General features: G+C 38.9%; 1 protein-coding gene across 2 annotated transcripts in view; it reads right to left on the reverse strand.

Annotated features, from left to right (window-relative positions):
- Positions 1–18,182, reverse strand: part of LOC128693898 (glutamyl aminopeptidase) — a gene marked incomplete at its 5' end in the record, with an annotated part of 230,118 nt that overhangs the window by 125,049 nt on the left and 86,887 nt on the right. For both annotated transcript variants that reach the window (XM_070080135.1, XM_070080137.1), the window contains 3 exon segments: positions 14,751–14,915; positions 17,030–17,164; positions 17,769–17,866. In XM_070080135.1, coding sequence (XP_069936236.1) covers positions 14,751–14,915; positions 17,030–17,164; positions 17,769–17,866 — 398 coding nt within the window.

Below are 18,182 nucleotides of genomic sequence, written 5' to 3' on the forward strand. Positions count from 1 at the left end.
CTTTAGACCCTGTATATTTGCAAAGAAGAAAGTCATTGGACTGGTGGTATTGTTGGTACGGGGGGGGGGGGTGTTCCGGCATTAGTATCTGTATCTGTTGGTTTGGAGTGGAGGCCATCGACTGTGGTTCCACTCCAGGAATGACTGGATTTGGTGTACGATTTCTGCCATTTCCTGCCAGTTTTTTTTTCTTCCTGGCACTAAGAAACCTCTCATTCTTGAGTGGCTGTGGCTACCCAGGTTTTCCCATGGCCTGGATGTTTTGTATCTTTTTGTCCCCTTTAGATGGTGTGCCTGGCAAATTAAGTTATAGCAGTCTTTCCTGTACTGAAGAGGGACACATTTCAGGGTGAAAAAGCTTACAGGAAGGGAGTTTGCATTTTCCTGTTGTCATATGGGCATGGCATTTTCTAGGGTGGTCATAGTTGCACGTCCCATCTGTTTTTCCAGATTTCCCATGCCTGCAGATACCAAGTGCATAGTATGTGCACAGGCTTGGTTTCCGTTTGCCTTGGGTTTCTGTGACTGTATTCCCTGTTGGTGCATGTTTACCTGTCTTATTCCTATCCTCCTTAGCACCAACAAAGGAGCTCCCACCAGTTGTTTTTGGTAATATATCCTCACTATTGCTAGTGGAATCCTCTTGCTTGCTATTTCCTGTGGTATTTCTAGTTTGCAATATTGGTTTTATCTTATCTTTGACTACACTTGATTCCCCACTACGGCTCCTGTCTCCCATGAGGTCATTTATATGCATTCCATCCTGCGTACAATTCCTGACTACCTGGACAAAATCTCCAGCTTCACCATTGCTGTCTCCCAGGACAGCACCTCCAGTTTCACCATTACTGTCTACCAGGACAGCACTATCAGCCCCACATTTACTGACAACCAGGACATCACCTCCAGCCTTACAGTTTCTGTCTACATGACTAGCATCAAGGGCAGTACCATCCAGCCCAGACTTTTTGTTCCCATCTGTTGTAGAAAGCTTCCAGGTTGTCTATGAAAGCAGCTTTGATGTTATCCTCTTTTAATGCCAATGTGATATTAGTCCACAGATTTATCTCATTTGGACATACCCAAAAACACTTCCCTGTTTTAATACTTCTTGTAGCTAGTTCTTGGATGTTTGCACAAGGGGCGTGACACCAATTTCCACAAAAATGACAATTTATCCATGTGGAAGCCTGTTTGTTTGATTGATTGCAAACTACACAGGGCTTCATAATGATTTGAATGGTTGAATTACTGTAATTCTACTAGCAACCTCTTGAATACTCTATTAATAACCTCCTTAAAGTGAAGCTCTAGCTATTTGTATTTCTATTTCTAACTGTACTTGTATGTTAGGACAGCTTACTGGAGTACGCTCCTGTTTTTTATTTATTGTTTGTGTTTATAAGGGCGCCTACAACCCCATCCATTTACAGTCTACTTTATTGTCCAACGAATCCGTTTGAAATCGGTCGAGGGTTCGGACCAGTCGAGGGTTCGGAACCAGTCTGATCTGATCAGTGGGTCACTTATTTAAAACATACTGGGTTTTCCAGGTCTTTTTTATATCACCTTTTAAGTTTGGTAATCTGTTCTCATAATACAATTTTTTAGCCCTTTTATCAGGCTGGTTAGGATTGACGAGTAACGTTTTGTTTGGTCTCTGGTTATGTGACCCATTCTGTACTGTTCTTCATATTGGTACTTTGTATGTATAGATTTGAGGATGCTGGGTGTTAGCCAGGGACTGTTCAATCTCTTAGCTGTCATCTGTTTAGTTTTTTTAGGGCAGTGCTTGTTATAGAGGTATTGGGTCTTTTTTAAAAAATTATTAATACATTCCTCAATATCTATAGATTTCTAGCTCAGTATGTCAGTCAATGTTTGTCACTGCTGTTGTGAAGTTATTAATGGCTGCCTCATTGTGAAGTCTGAAAGTGACTTTAGTGTCTTGGGATAATTTGCCTAGATTAGTTATGAGGAAGGTAGGGTAGTGGTCTGTGGTATTATCTGTGATTATGCCTGATTTTGAAGGGGATATGGTGTTGGTCCAGATGTGGTCTAGTAGGGAAACACTAGTCTCTGTAATACTTGTCGGTTTTGTTACTGTTGGAAGCAACAAGCAGTTACTCAGTGTTTGCGAATTCAGTAACGTGTGGGTCCTGGTCTTGTAGGAGATTTATATTGAAGTCGCCTGAGAGTAGTAAGTGATCTTTATTCAGGCGTGCATCAGTTATCATACTTCCTAGGTTTTCACTAAAATGGCTAATGTTTGACTGGTACTCTATAGATGTTTATCACTGTGAGAGGTTTTTGTAGGTTTTTGGATTTGAATTTAGCTATTATATATTCCCCATGTTCATCCCTTGTGCAAGTATTAGTGATACATTCCAGTTGGTCTTAGTAGTATAAAGCTGTGCCACCCCCTTGTTGATCTGGCCTACAGTTGTGTATGGCTTTGTAGCCAGGAATGGCATAGATATCTGTAGTATCAGGTTTTAGCCAGGTTTTGGTGAGAGTAATGATGGACATACTGGCATGCAGGGAATTTAGTAATGCTATGAGGTCATCGTAATGTTTGCTTAAAGATCTGATATTGTAGTTAAAGACAGTTATGTTGTTGTTGGCTCTGGGAAGTGCCTTTGATTGTTCTGCTGTGTAGTAATTACAGTTACTGTTTGATTCATTTAAGTCATTCAATAAGAGGTTGGTATCAGGATCAATGCTTGTAATCATAAGATTCATAGTGAATCTATAGTTAGAGTTTAGTATAAGACAAAGTAAATATTCTAAAGCTAAAAAATAGCACCTGAATTATTTTAACAAATGTAAAAATATGAGCTATGGTAGTTTTTTAAAGCTAAAATAAAGGAGACAATATAAAAGGGACTAAATACTTAACACTAAGGATTATATCATAGTTGTACAGTAGATTATTAATTATAAGTGAATCTAATTTGAATAAGACAAAAGATATATTCATATATTAAAAAATACTTTTTGTGAAAACAATGATTCAATTATATTCCTGTCAACAATGGATTAAAGGCTCAAAGTAATTGTTGAAGTTATGATGTTGGAGTACATATGTGTGTACTGAGTATTTAGCATTTAGCCTAGGGTAATTAACCCTTTGAGGGTCGCCAGGCCCTCTCAGAGACTTGTTCTCAGGGTCGCCAAAATTTAAAAAAAAAAAAAAGTTAGCGGTCTCGACGATGTTTACGCATCAGCAATTTTGCCCACTTTGAGCCCTATTTTCGGCCAATTCCAGTGTACTAGTCGACAAAAATCATAACTGTTTCGCTGGATCTCCATTTTTTCTATCGAATGAGTACAAGAAACCACCCATTTACCAATTTCAACTATCCAATAAAGTGGTCAGAATTTAGCAATTTTGCATATTTCACACAAATTTCAAAAGATGCCAATTTCCAAATAGGGTCCAGTATAAACAAAGACATTCCTGGCACTAAAATAACAAGTTCTCTGTTTGTTAGTCACATCCCCAGCTCCCTCTTATATTTCTTTGGCTTTCCACTTTGAATTTTTATTCTTACAAAAAATAGAAGATTTACTGTTATACAGACTACTGCATTAGTGTAGAAATGGTATAAATATTATCAGTGCACTTGTGAAAGAATATTAGACTCGCCAGTTGATGTGTATTGGACGCTTGGCATGATTTGTTTACTTTTGAACTTTGGTAAAAATCGAACATTTCTGCTACTTTGAGCTCAATTTCAAGGTACTTTTCATTGTAAAACCAGTCAAAATCATGTCAATTTCTGTAATATGTTTTCCATTCTATAAAATGAGACCAAGAAAACTAGAATACAACAATAAATACCATACGAAAATAAAGTGCAAAGTAGCTGTTTTAATCCAAAAATGCGGTCAAAGTTTTTTTTTTTCTCATTATGTACTGTGTGCTGCAGGATTTTTTTTTATACTGCACACACTGACCACATAGCTGTTAAAAATTGACCACTGTCTGGAAAATCTTCCAGCTCTTGCACCCAACATCTTGCTCCTGGGGGATTTCAACTTAAGGCACCTAAAATGGAGGAATATAGAAAATAATATTGTTGTAGTAATAACACCAGGAGGCAGCTCTGATGAAAACTCACACTCACACGAGCTTTTAAATCTCTGCACAAAATTCAATTTAAACCAGCAAATAATAGAGCCTACTAGACTGGAGAATACACTAGACCTCATCTTCACTAACAATGATGATCTGATAAGAAATGTCACCATATCAAAAACAATATACTCAGATCACAACATAATTGAGGTTCAGACATGTATGCATGGAGCCCCAGACCGACATAATGAGACTAGTCATGAGGGAGCATTCACCAAATTCAACTTCAATAACAAAAACATCAAGTGGGACCAAGTAAACCAAGTCCTAACCGATATAAGCTGGGAAGATATACTAAGCAACACAGACCCCAACTTATGCCTAGAACAGATTAACTTGGTGGCACTCGATGTATGCACAAGGCTTATTCCTCTAAGAAAAAGGAGGAGTAGATGTAAAATAGAAAGAGACAGGCGCTCCCTTTACAGGGGAAGGAAAAGAATAACAGAGTGGTTAAAAGAGGTCAATATATCTGAAATGCGTAGGGAGACACTGGTCAAAGAAATAGCAAGCATCGAACTTAAGCTAAAGGAATCTTATAGGAGTCAGGAATCGCGGGAAGTACTAAAAGCCATAAATGAAATCGAAAGAAACCCAAAGTATTTCTTCTCCTATGCCAAATCAAAGTTGAGAACAACGTCCAGTATTGGGCCCCTACTTAAACAAGATGGGTCCTACACAGATGACAGCAAGGAAATGAGTGAGCTACTCAAGTCCCAATATGACTCGGTTTTTAGCAAGCCGCTAACCAGACTGAGAGTCGAAGATCAAAATGAATTTTTTATGAGAGAGCCACAAAATTTGGTTAACACAAGCCTATCCGATGTTATCCTGATGCCAAATAACTTCGAACAGGCGATAAATGACATGCCCATGCACTCTGCCCCAGGGCCAGGCTCATGGAACTCCATGTTCATCAAGAACTGCAAGAAGCCCCTATCACGAGCCTTTTCCATCCTATGGAGAGGGAGCATGGACACAGGGGTCGTCCCACAGTTACTAAAAACAACAGACATAGCCCCACTCCACAAAGGGGGGCAGTAAAGCAACAGCAAAGAACGACAGACCGATAGCACTAACGTCCCATATCATAAAAATCTTTGAAAGGGTCCTAAGAAGCAAGATCACCACCCATCTAGAAACACATCATTTACACAACCCAGGGCAACATGGGTTTAGAACAGGTCGCTCCTGTCTGTCTCAACTATTGGATCACTACGACAAGGTCCTTGATGCACTAGAAGACAAAAAGACTGCAGATGTAATATATACAGACTTTGCAAAAGCCTTCGACAAGTGTGACCATGGCGTAATAGCGCACAAAATGCGTGCTAAAGGAATAACAAGAAAAGTCGGTCGATGGATCTATAATTTCCTCACTAACAGAACACAGAGAGTAGTCGTCAACAGAGTAAAGTCCGAGGCAGCTACAGTGAAAAGCTCTGTTCCACAAGGCACAGTACTCGCTCCCATCTTGTTCCTCATCCTCATATCCGACATAGACAAGGATGTCAGCCACAGCACCGTGTCTTCCTTTGCAGATGACACCCGAATCTGCATGACAGTGTCTTCCATTGCAGACACTGCAAGGCTCCAGGCGGACATCAACCAAATCTTTCAGTGGGCTGCAGAAAACAATATGAAGTTAAACGATGAGAAATTTCAATTACTCAGATATGGTAAACACGAGGAAATTAAATCTTCATCAGAGTACAAAACAAATTCTGGCCACAAAATAGAGCGAAACACCAACGTCAAAGACCTGGGAGTGATCATGTCAGAGGATCTCACCTTCAAGGACCATAACATTGTACCAATTGCATCTCCTAGAAAAATGACAGGATGGATAATGAGAACCTTCAAAACTAGGGAGGCCAAGCCCATGATGACACTCTTCAGGTCACTTGTTCTATCTAGGCTGGAATATTGCTGCACACTAACAGCACCTTTCAAGGCAGGTGAAATTGCTGACCTAGAAAATGTGCAGAGAACCTTCACGGCGTGCATAACGGAGATAAAACACCTCAATTACTGGGAGCACTTGAGGTTCCTAAACCTGTATTCCCTGGAATGCAGGCAGGAGAGATACATGATTATATACACCTGGAAAATCCTAGAGGGACTAGTACCGAACTTGCACACGAAAATCACTCACTACGAAAGCAAAAGACTTGGCAGATGATGCAACATCCCCCCAATGAAAAGCAGGGGTGTCACTAGCACGTTAAGAGACCATACAATAAGTGTCAGGGGCCCGAGACTGTTCAACTGCCTCCCAGCATACATAAGGGGGATTACCAACAGACCCCTGGCAGTCTTCAAGCTGGCACTGGACAAGCACCTAAAGTCGGTTCCTGACGAGCCGGGCTGTGGCTCGTACGTTGGTTTGCTTGCAGCCAGCAGCAACAGCCTGGTTGATCAGGCTCTGATCCTCCAGGAGGCCTGGTCACAGACCGGGCCGCAGGGGCGTTGACCCCCTGAACTCTCTCCAGGTAAACTCCAGGTAATAGACCCATTCTTTCATACGTAGGCCTGCCAGCTTTCTCTCACTAGATTTGAGGGCGTTAGAATTTAGGTGTACTAGTACGTCAAAAACCCTGGGGCATAAGCCATACTAGTACGGCCAAAATCCCCAAAGGGTTAAGTGCATTTTGAGAAGACTTAAATTGATTTTCAGACCGGGTTACTTAATATCTGGCTGAATTTGGATCTCTCTCTCTCTCTCTCTCTGTATCTCTCTCTCTCTGTATCTCTCTCTCTCTGTATCTCTCTCTCTCTGTATCTCTCTCTCTCTGTATCTCTCTCTCTCTGTCTCTCTCTCTCTCTCAGGTACACATAAGTAAAGTTATCATACATAATGTAAATTACCTAGGATAACCCCAGAAATCCAGACAAAGTCCTATACAGTGGATCTGTGCTCCAGTGCCCTAAATTAATAATAATAATACGTATATATTATTACGTATTATTATTACAATACTTTTTTTTTCTCAACAAGTTGGCTGTCTCCCACTGAGGCAGGGTGACCCAAAAAAGAAAGAAAATCCCCAAAAAGAAAATAATTTCATCATCATTCAACACTTTCACTACACTCACACATTATCACTGTTTTTGCAGAGGTGCTCAGAATACAACAGTTTAGAAGCATATACGTATAAAGATACACAACATATCCCTCCAAACTGCCAATATCCCAAACCCCTCCTTTAAAAAGCAGGCATTGTACTTCCCATTCAATACGTATGTACTAATATTAATAATAATATTATTATTGAACTTTAATATAATATAGTGCTTACTCATTACTTACCTTAAAATATCTATAGTCTTAATGTAGAGTGAGAGGTGAGTAAATAAGATTAAATGAATAAATGAGAGAGAGAATGAGTGTAGAAGGTTCGTGAGTTTTGTAAAGAAACTAGTTGTTGTTGTTGTTGTTACCAGCCCAGACACGAATGGCTTTTGTTCACTCTGTCAAGCCAACTGGAAAAACATCTCATATTTATGTTAATTTATATGTTACATAGCATGTTTATTATATAATTTTGAAAAAAGTCATAGATGGATTAAGGAAAATGTCTATATTAACATTTTATATACATTTAATGCGCTTCAGTGATTATTATTGTGTTATTATCATTATTAATATGGCATCTTCAAAACCAATAACACAGTCTTAATGATTTTAATGTGTACCTACACACCAGCACAGGTGCAAGATGTGGAGTTTAAAGTAGTTAAGTTCATATTTTATTCATTCTAGAGTTTATATCGGGTTTTTATGCTATTTATATTGTGTATTATGTCATATTAAATGAATTGTGATAGATAAATAAGCAGTATAGCGATATTAGCATCATATTGAAGATGTGACAACACTGCTTCGTGTGTAATACCTGTTGGTTCATGAGCGGCTCTGAGACAGACACACAAGCAGACAGAAAGACAGACACACAGGTAGACAAAGACACACACACACAGGAAGACAAAAGACAGATACAGATACAGACAGATATACAGGCAGACAGATACAGACAGATTTGTGTGCAACAGTGAAAACAAATAGAGTTCGAGAGTAAGAGCCTTTCTTGCCACAATCTCCAGTGCAAAAGTCAGACTTCCTCTTAGGGACCGTGGTGAAATTTACTGTCCACTTAGTACAGTTAATACTGTACATACCCTACGCTATCAGCAGCATGATAACTCAAACTGATGATGCCTGCATGGCGCATTGCCGCCGTGAGTATCGTCAATATTGTAGTGACATGTATCAGCTGGTCCAGCCCAGCTGCCAGATGTACGGTCGTAAGTCGAGTGGACATATGTCGAGTAGGTTGTAAGTCGGATGGTAGGTGTATATTCCAGAAGCTTGGGAAATGCCCCTGTAGCCCATGGCTGACACTCAAAAAATTTTCCCCACCCACGAACTGAACAAACTAAACAGTGTTAAGTTAATTTTATGAAGTGTTATATAAAATTATGCCGCAACTTTTCAATAGTGTAACAGCCAAAACGTGGAAAATAAACCCGTGTAATATAACAGTCAACGGCATTTTACTTTATTGTTGTTTTTTAATGCCTAGTTCTATTGCTAACTTAATATATGTTAGTGTAAGCTTGTTATCTAGCATATAAATGTTGGATAACAAGGCATTCCACTTTACGGTGATTTCCACATTAAGGCAGTAACCGGGAACCTAACTTGCCGTATAAGTGGAGCCCTACTGTACATGTTTACGTGAATATGTAGTATGAATTAAGTACAAGTGAGTAGGAATTATGGTACAGGAATTATAAAGACTCTGATGGGTGAAATGTCTCCTTAACCCTTTCAGGGTCAGCAGGCCCTCTCCTAAACTTGTTCTCAGGGTCGGAAATTTTTCGAAAAAAAAAAAAAAAATCTTATAAAAATGATAGAGAAACTTTTCCTGATCATAATGACACCAAAAGTTTGAAATTTGATGGAAAACTCGGGGAATTATGCTCATGTGAAGTTAGCAGTTTCAACGATGTTTATGCATCGACGATTTCACCCACTTTGAGCCCTATTTTCAGCCAATTCCTATGTACCAGTCGACAAAAATCATAACTATTTTGCTAGAAGTCCATTTTTTCTACTGAATGAGTACAAGAAACCACCCATTTACTGATTCCAACTATCCAATAAAATGATCAGAAATTGGCAATTTTGCCAATTTCACACAAATTTCAAAAGATGCCAATTTCCAAATAGGGTCCAGAATAAACAAGATAGACACTCCTGGCACTAAAATAACATGTTTTCCTGTTCATCAGTTACGTCCACAGGCCTCTCTTACATTTCTTTTGCTTTCCACTTTGAATTTTTATTTTTTTTTTTTTTTTTATTATCACACCGGCCGATTCCCACCAAGGCAGGGTGGCCCGAAAAAGAAAAACTTTCACCATCATTCACTCCATCACTGTCTTGCCAGAAGGGTGCTTTACACTACAGTTTTTAAACTGCAACATTAACACCCCTCCTTCAGAGTGCAGGCACTGTACTTCCCATCTCCAGGACTCAAGTCCGGCCTGCCGGTTTCCCTGAATCCCTTCATAAATGTTACTTTGCTCACACTCCAACAGCACGTCAAGTATTAAAAACCATTTGTCTCCATTCACTCCTATCAAACACGCTCACACATGCCTGCTGGAAGTCCAAGCCCCTCGCACACAAAACCTCCTTTACCCCCTCCCTCCAACCCTTCCTAGGCCGACCCCTACCCCGCCTTCCTTCCACTACAGACTGATACACTCTTGAAGTCATTCTGTTTCGCTCCATTCTCTCTACATGTCCGAACCACCTCAACAACCCTTCCTCAGCCCTCTGGACAACAGTTTTGGTAATCCCGCACCTCCTCCTAACTTCCAAACTACGAATTCTCTGCATTATATTCACACCACACATTGCCCTCAGGCATGACATCTCCACTGCCTCCAGCCTTCTCCTCGCTGCAACATTCATCACCCACGCTTCACACCCATATAAGAGCGTTGGTAAAACTATACTCTCATACATTCCCCTCTTTGCCTCCAAGGACAAAGTTCTTTGTCTCCACAGACTCCTAAGTGCACCACTCACTCTTTTTCCCTCATCAATTCTATGATTCACCTCATCTTTCATAGACCCATCCGCTGACACGTCCACTCCCAAATATCTGAATACGTTCACCTCCTCCATACTCTCTCCCTCCAATCTGATATTCAATCTTTCATCACCTAATCTTTTTGTTATCCTCATAACCTTACTCTTTCCTGTATTCACCTTTAATTTTCTTCTTTTGCACACCCTACCAAATTCATCCACCAATCTCTGCAACTTCTCTTCAGAATCTCCCAAGAGCACAGTGTCATCAGCAAAGAGCAGCTGTGACAACTCCCACTTTGTGTGTGATTCTTTATCTTTTAACTCCACGCCTCTTGCCAAGACCCTCGCATTTACTTCTCTTACAACCCCATCTATAAATATATTAAACAACCACGGTGACATCACACATCCTTGTCTAAGGCCTACTTTTACTGGGAAAAAATTTCCCTCTTTCCTACATACTCTAACTTGAGCCTCACTATCCTCGTAAAAACTCTTCACTGCTTTCAGTAACCTACCTCCTACACCATACACTTGCAACATCTGCCACATTGCCCCCCTATCCACCCTGTCATACGCCTTTTCCAAATCCATAAATGCCACAAAGACCTCTTTAGCCTTATCTAAATACTGTTCACTTATATGTTTCACTGTAAACACCTGGTCCACACACCCCCTACCTTTCCTAAAGCCTCCTTGTTCATCTGCTATCCTATTCTCCGTCTTACTCTTAATTCTTTCAATTATAACTCTACCATACACTTTACCAGGTACACTCAACAGACTTATCCCCCTATAATTTTTGCAATCTCTTTTATCCCCTTTGCCTTTATACAAAGGAACTATGCATGCTCTCTGCCAATCCCTAGGTACCTTACCCTCTTCCATACATTTATTAAATAATTGCACCAACCACTCCAAAACTATATCCCCACCTGCTTTTAACATTTCTATCTTTATCCCATCAATCCCGGCTGCCTTACCCCCTTTCATTTTACCTACTGCCTCACGAACTTCCCCCACACTCACAACTGGCTCTTCCTCACTCCTACAAGATGTTATTCCTCCTTGCCCTATACACGAAATCACAGCTTCCCTATCTTCATCAACATTTAACAATTCCTCAAAATATTCCTTCCATCTTCCCAATACCTCTAACTCTCCATTTAATAACTCTCCTCTCCTATTTTTAACTGACAAATCCATTTGTTCTCTAGGCTTTCTTAACTTGTTAATCTCACTCCAAAACTTTTTCTTATTTTCAACAAAATTTGTTGATAACATCTCACCCACTCTCTCATTTGCTCTCTTTTTACATTGCTTCACCACTCTCTTAACTTCTCTCTTTTTCTCCATATACTCTTCCCTCCTTGCATCACTTCTACTTTGTAAAAACTTCTCATATGCTAACTTTTTCTCCCTTACTACTCTCTTTACATCATCATTCCACCAATCGCTCCTCTTCCCTCCTGCACCCACTTTCCTGTAACCACAAACTTCTGCTGAACACTCTAACACTACATTTTTAAACCTACCCCATACCTCTTCGACCCCATTGCCTATGCTCTCATTAGCCCATCTATCCTCCAATAGCTGTTTATATCTTACCCTAACTGCCTCCTCTTTTAGTTTATAAACCTTCACCTCTCTCTTCCCTGATGCTTCTATTCTCCTTGTATCCCATCTACCTTTTACTCTCAGTGTAGCTACAACTAGAAAGTGATCTGATATATCTGTGGCCCCTCTATAAACATGTACATCCTGAAGTCTACTCAACAGTCTTTTATCTACCAATACATAATCCAACAAACTACTGTCATTTCGCCCTACATCATATCGTGTATACTTATTTATCCTCTTTTTCTTAAAATATGTATTACCTATAACTAAACCCCTTTCTATACAAAGTTCAATCAAAGGGCTCCCATTATCATTTACACCTGGCACCCCAAACTTACCTACCACACCCTCTCTAAAAGTTTCTCCTACTTTAGCATTCAAGTCCCCTACCACAATTACTCTCTCACTTGGTTCAAAGGCTCCTATACATTCACTTAACATCTCCCAAAATCTCTCTCTCTCCTCTGCATTCCTCTCTTCTCCAGGTGCATACACGCTTATTATGACCCACTTCTCGCATCCAACCTTTACTTTAATCCACATAATTCTTGAATTTACACATTCATATTCTCTTTTCTCCTTCCATAACTGATCATTTAACATTACTGCTACCCCTTCCTTTGCTCTAACTCTCTCAGATACTCCAGATTTAATCCCATTTATTTCCCCCCACTGAAACTCTCCTACCCCCTTCAGCTTTGTTTCGCTTAGGGCCAGGACATCCAACTTCTTTTCATTCATAACATCAGCAATCATCTGTTTCTTGTCATCCGCACTACATCCACGCACATTTAAGCAACCCAGTTTTATAAAGTTTTTCTTCTTCTCTTTTTTAGTAATTGTATACAGGAGAAGGGGTTACTAGCCCATTGCTCCCGGCATTTTAGTCGCCTCATACGACACGCATGGCTTACGGAGGAAAGATTCTTTTCCACTTCCCCATGGACAATAGAAGAAATAAAAAAGAACAAGAGCTATTTAGAAAAAGGAGAAAAACCTAGATGTATGTATATATATATATGCATGTGCGTGTCTGTGAAGTGTGACCAAAGTGTAAGTAGGAGTAGCAAGATATCCCTGTTATCTTAGCGTGTTTATGAGACAGAAAAAGAAACCAGCAATCCTACCATCATGCAAAACAGTTACAGGTTTTTGTTTCACAGTCATCTGGCAGGACGGTAGTACTTCCCTGGAATTTTTATTCTCACAAACAAATAGAAGATTTACTGTTATGCAGACTACTGCATTAGTGTAGAAATGGTATAAGTAATATCAGTGCAATTGTGAAAGAATATCAGACTCACCAGTTGACGTGTAATGGATGTGTGGCATGATTTGTTTACTTTTGAACTCTGGCAAAAATCGAACATTTCTGCTACTTGGAGCTCAGTTTCAAAGTACTTTTCATTGTGAAACAAATCAAAATCTCAATTTCTGTAATATGACTTCCATTCTACAAAATGAGACCAGAAAGACTAGAATACAACCATAAATAGCATAAGAAAATACACTGCAAAGTCGCTGTCTTAACCCTTTCGGGGTTTCGGCCATACTAGTATGGCTTACGCGCCAGGGTTTTTGACGTACTAGCATGCACAAATTCTAGCGCCCTCAAATCTAGCAAGAGAAAGCTGGTAGGCCCACATATGAAAGAATGGGTCTGTGGTCAGTGTGCGCAGTATAATAGAAATCCTGTAGCACACAGTGCGTAATGAGAAAAAAAAAACTTTGACCGTTCTTTTGGCTTAAAACAGTGACTTTGCACTGTAATTTTGTATGGTATTCATGGTTGTATTCTAGTTTTCCTGGTCTTATTTTATAGAATGGAAAACATATTACAGGAATTGAGATCATTTTGATTGGTTTCACAATGAAAAGTGCCTTCAAATTGAGCTCAAAGTAGCAGAAATGTTTGATTTTTGCCAAAGTTCAAAAGTAAACAAATCATGCCACGCGTCCAAAACACGTCAACTGGTGAATCTAATATTCTTTCACAAGTGCACTGGTATTATTTATACCATTTCTACACTAATACAGTAGTCTGGATAACAGTAAATCTTCTATTTTTTGTGAGAATAAAAATTCAAAGTGGAAAGCAAAAGAAATGTAAGAGGGGTGTGGGGATGTGACTAATGAACAGAGGAAATGTTATTTTAGTGCCAGGAATGTCCTTCTTGTTTATTCTGGACCCTATTTGGAAATTGGCATCTTTAGAAATTTGTGTGAAATTGGCAAAATTGCTAAATTCTGACCACTTTATTGGATAGCTGAAATCGGTATATGGGTGGTTTCTCATACTCATTCGATAGAAAAAATGGAGTTCTAGCGAAATAGTTATGATTTTTGTCGACTATTACACTGGAATTAGCCGAAAATAGGGCTCAAAGTGGGCAAAATCGCCGATGTGTAAACATCGTCGAGACCGCTAACTTCGTGAGATGATAATTCTGTGAGTTTTCCATCAAATTTCATACTTTTGGTGTCATTATGATTGGGAAAAGATTCTCTATCTTTGCATAAGAAAACTTTTTTTTTTTTTTAAATTTGGCGACCCTGAGAACAAGTCTCTGAGAGGGCCTGGCAACGACCCTCAAAGGGTTAAAGCAGAAACATGGTTGGAGTTTTTTTTCTCATTAAGCACTGTGTGCTGCAGGATTTTTTTTTATACTGCACACACTGACCACATAGGCCCACATATGAAATAATGGGTCTATCAGCTCTCTCACTAGATCTGAAGGCGCTAGAATTTATGCATACTAGTATGGCACCAACCCTGGTGTGCAAGCCATACTAGAACCGCACCAACCCTGAAAGGGTTAATAAATGACCTAGTTGCCTGGCAACAATGAACCAAGTGTATATGATAACATAAAGAATTCCAACCTTAGCTTCACTGGTAGTATGGGCAGCCCATGCAGCAGTAAGCTCTCTCCACAGGTCTTCTGTTACTGCATTCTTATAGGCAAATTTCTTGAGGAATGAATTAATGCCTCTTTGAAAGGCAGTCTCTCCCATGAAGTTCTCCAGCATCCTCAGTACTGCAGATCCCTGAGTTAGGCAATATCACAACTATTATCTCCACTATTAAAAATTATGTTAAAACCTAACAGTCATAACTGATAGAATTCTACTTAAGCAATAATAATAATGACTCCTGAGTAGAACAATCCATTGTGAAACATTGATACATGTAGACCTGTAAGTATTAGGTTATTCTTGCTTAACAACTGACCATTGTATAGCATTTCAGTATAAAGAATACCATAGCTGCATCATTAACATATTTGCTATATGATACCCATGGATTTTGTTTGTTATATTCTTCTGTCATTTACAGACTCACAGGTCCACATATATACTAGTTTAGCCCACACTAGCATCTTAGACCTATTAAAATATGAGGGGGCCATAACCACCACTATGAAATCATCAGGTTCACTATGTATTACCAGGTTTGCAAAATTATATAATCTTTCATTAATAAGGTCTAGGAGAGCCATTTTAAAACACATTATTAACCTGGAAAAAAGGTTGAAGATTAAGAGGAGATGGTGCAGAATTACTAAAAGTTATTATCCAGAGAGCTGAGAGTGGGTTGTTCAGGTGATCTGGTCATTTAGAGAGGATGGAGCAAAATAGGATGACTTGGAGGGTGTATAAATCTGCAGGGGAGGGAAGGCAGGGTTGGGGTCATCCTAGGACAGGTTGGAGGGAGGGGGTGTAAAAGGTTTTGTTTGCAAGGGGCTTGGACATAAAGCAAGAATGTGTGAACGTGTTAGATAGGAGTGGAGACAAATAGTTTTTCCGAGTTGACAAACTGTTGGAGTGAAGTGATTCAGGGAATCTGGTTAGCTGGACTTGAGTCCTGGAGGTGGGAAGTAAAATGCCTACAGTCTAAAGAAGAGGTTTGGGATATCTGTTTAGATGAACATCTAAACTGTCATAACTGCATGCCTACAGCAAGACAGTGATAGTGTTTTGTGGACAAAACAAGTCCACAATTTATTGAACCAACCTTACGAAACCCAGTATAGGGGCTAATATATACACACTCACATGGTCAACATCTTGGGTACTTCTAGTTTCAACAAATGTGGGTATTCAGCAGAATGGCTCTGTAAGCCTATCCAGGCTGGGCCAAGGAACAGAAAAAATTCTATGTAACAAGATACCCACACTTTTTTGTATGGGTGTGAAGCATGGGCTTTAAATGTTGCAGCAAACAGGAGACTGGATGCAGTGGAGATGTGTTTGATAGCTGTTTGTGTTGTGAATATTATGCAGAGAATTCACATCATGAAAGGAATATCGAATAATTCAGAGACTGAGGAGGGGTTGTTGAGGTGCTTAGGACATTCAGGGAGGTTGAAGCAAAACAGAATAACCAAAAGGGTGTAAGAATCTGGAATGAAAGGAAGGGTAGGAGGTTGGCCCATGAAGGGTTGGAAGGAGGATGAGGGAAGGGTTAAGGAGGTTTTGAGTGATAGGGGCTTGAGCATCCATCATAACTCAATAGAGACAAGTGTTTTTTATAACCTGGCATTTATGAAGGAACTCAGGGAAACCAGTTAATCAGACTTGAGTTATGGAGGTGAGGCACAAAGTGCCTGCACTTTGAAGGAGTAGGGATATTGCAGTTCTGAAGGTCAATCAAATTATGATGTCTGTGCACTTCTGGTAAGACAGCTGTTGAATGTATGATGATGAATGTGTAATTTAGGGGTTACCCTGCCTTGGTGAGAGAAGGCTCTTGTTAAAAATAAAAAAAAAATAAAAAAACCAAGATATGAATTGTGTAATACAAAATTATTCAAGAGGAAATTTTTTGGGTTGCACTTTCTGAAAGGTGTTAGAAAAAATCCAATAACACAAGGTCATATTGCAAGAAGATCTACTGTACTTACAAAAAAAATGTAATATAGGTAAAAGTTATTATGAGCTTTCATACTCTGTTATTTCTAAGAAAGCAACATTGGCAAAACATTAAATAAACTGAAGGTCCTTTGTTGCATGTAATGTTTCCTTGGAGTTGACAACTTCTCTAGAATAATTATGCAGCCAAATCTCTACTTCAGTACTGTAATCTTAACTGTAAGTCGAGTAAAATATAAATGAACATTAGAAAGACAATCTTATTAGTATATTATGCAGTGATCACTAACCTTTTTATAAGATATAGCATCAAACATGGCGTTAATCTGATCAGTGGTATCCACGCTCTGCACAATAGGATGAGAACTAAGACAAGAATCAATCCCCATCACTGTTTGCAGACTCCTTGATACAAACTGAGAGTCCTACAATGTACACATCATCAAATTATTATGTATCCAACACTGTGCTGATATACTCAAAATATCATAAGCATTATTTAATAGTATACAAGGAATAAATTCTAGACATTAAGAGGTGGGAAAATCACCGCACTGAAGATTTAGCAGAAAAACCAATTGACTGAAAAATTTCTTCAACCTTCATTCAAATGTGTAACAATTGTGATGCAACTCCATCATTGTGTCACAGGCACATTCTCTGACAATGACAGCTCATCTTCTTCCCCCCAGCATGGAAGAAACGGGTACATTAGGTTGCGTGTGTTAATTCAGCTCTCGTAGATATTTTAAACTTAGTTCATGAAGTTTGAAGAACATTATGATTTCTAACAACAAGAAAGGAATAATGAAAAATAACTGATACATGCAATGTCACCTTGTTACTGAAATAGGAAAGATATAAAATGCACTCAAAGAGAATTGTTGATGCCAACAGAGAGTCACTGCTGAACACTTGGTTGCTGTGTTTAACAAAAGAAAGCAAAAAAAAAAAGTTAAAATGTATTTTAATCATATGCAATTAGTGGGGAAGTGAGAGTTTAAGATATGTAATGAAGTATAAACTCACCATATCCCAACCTGGATGAATATAACCAACTCCCTTGAACTCTACGTAGCTTGCAAATCCTTCATTGAGCCACAGGTCATTCCACCACTCTAGTGTCACTGAAAATGAATACATGATATTTATTAATGCAAAGCACAAAACTAAAATGAAGTCCCTTATTACAAAAAAGTAATTTTTAAAAGAAGATTGTAAGATTTACTTCTTTTGTAATAAAGAGTTCGGGATACATAAATACACACATTAATAAATTAATCTTTAATATATAAAAATCAACTATCTTTGGTCTAGAGGTATTTGAACTATGATATAATAATAATATGTACATGTTACTATAATAAATTATAATCAGCATTTTACTAAAATAATAAATAATTAATAACCCTACACAGGGTACAACTCTTGACACTATTGTGT

This window comes from Cherax quadricarinatus, unplaced genomic scaffold, assembly GCF_038502225.1.
Source record: "Cherax quadricarinatus isolate ZL_2023a unplaced genomic scaffold, ASM3850222v1 Contig168, whole genome shotgun sequence".
NCBI lineage: Eukaryota > Metazoa > Arthropoda > Malacostraca > Decapoda > Parastacidae > Cherax > Cherax quadricarinatus.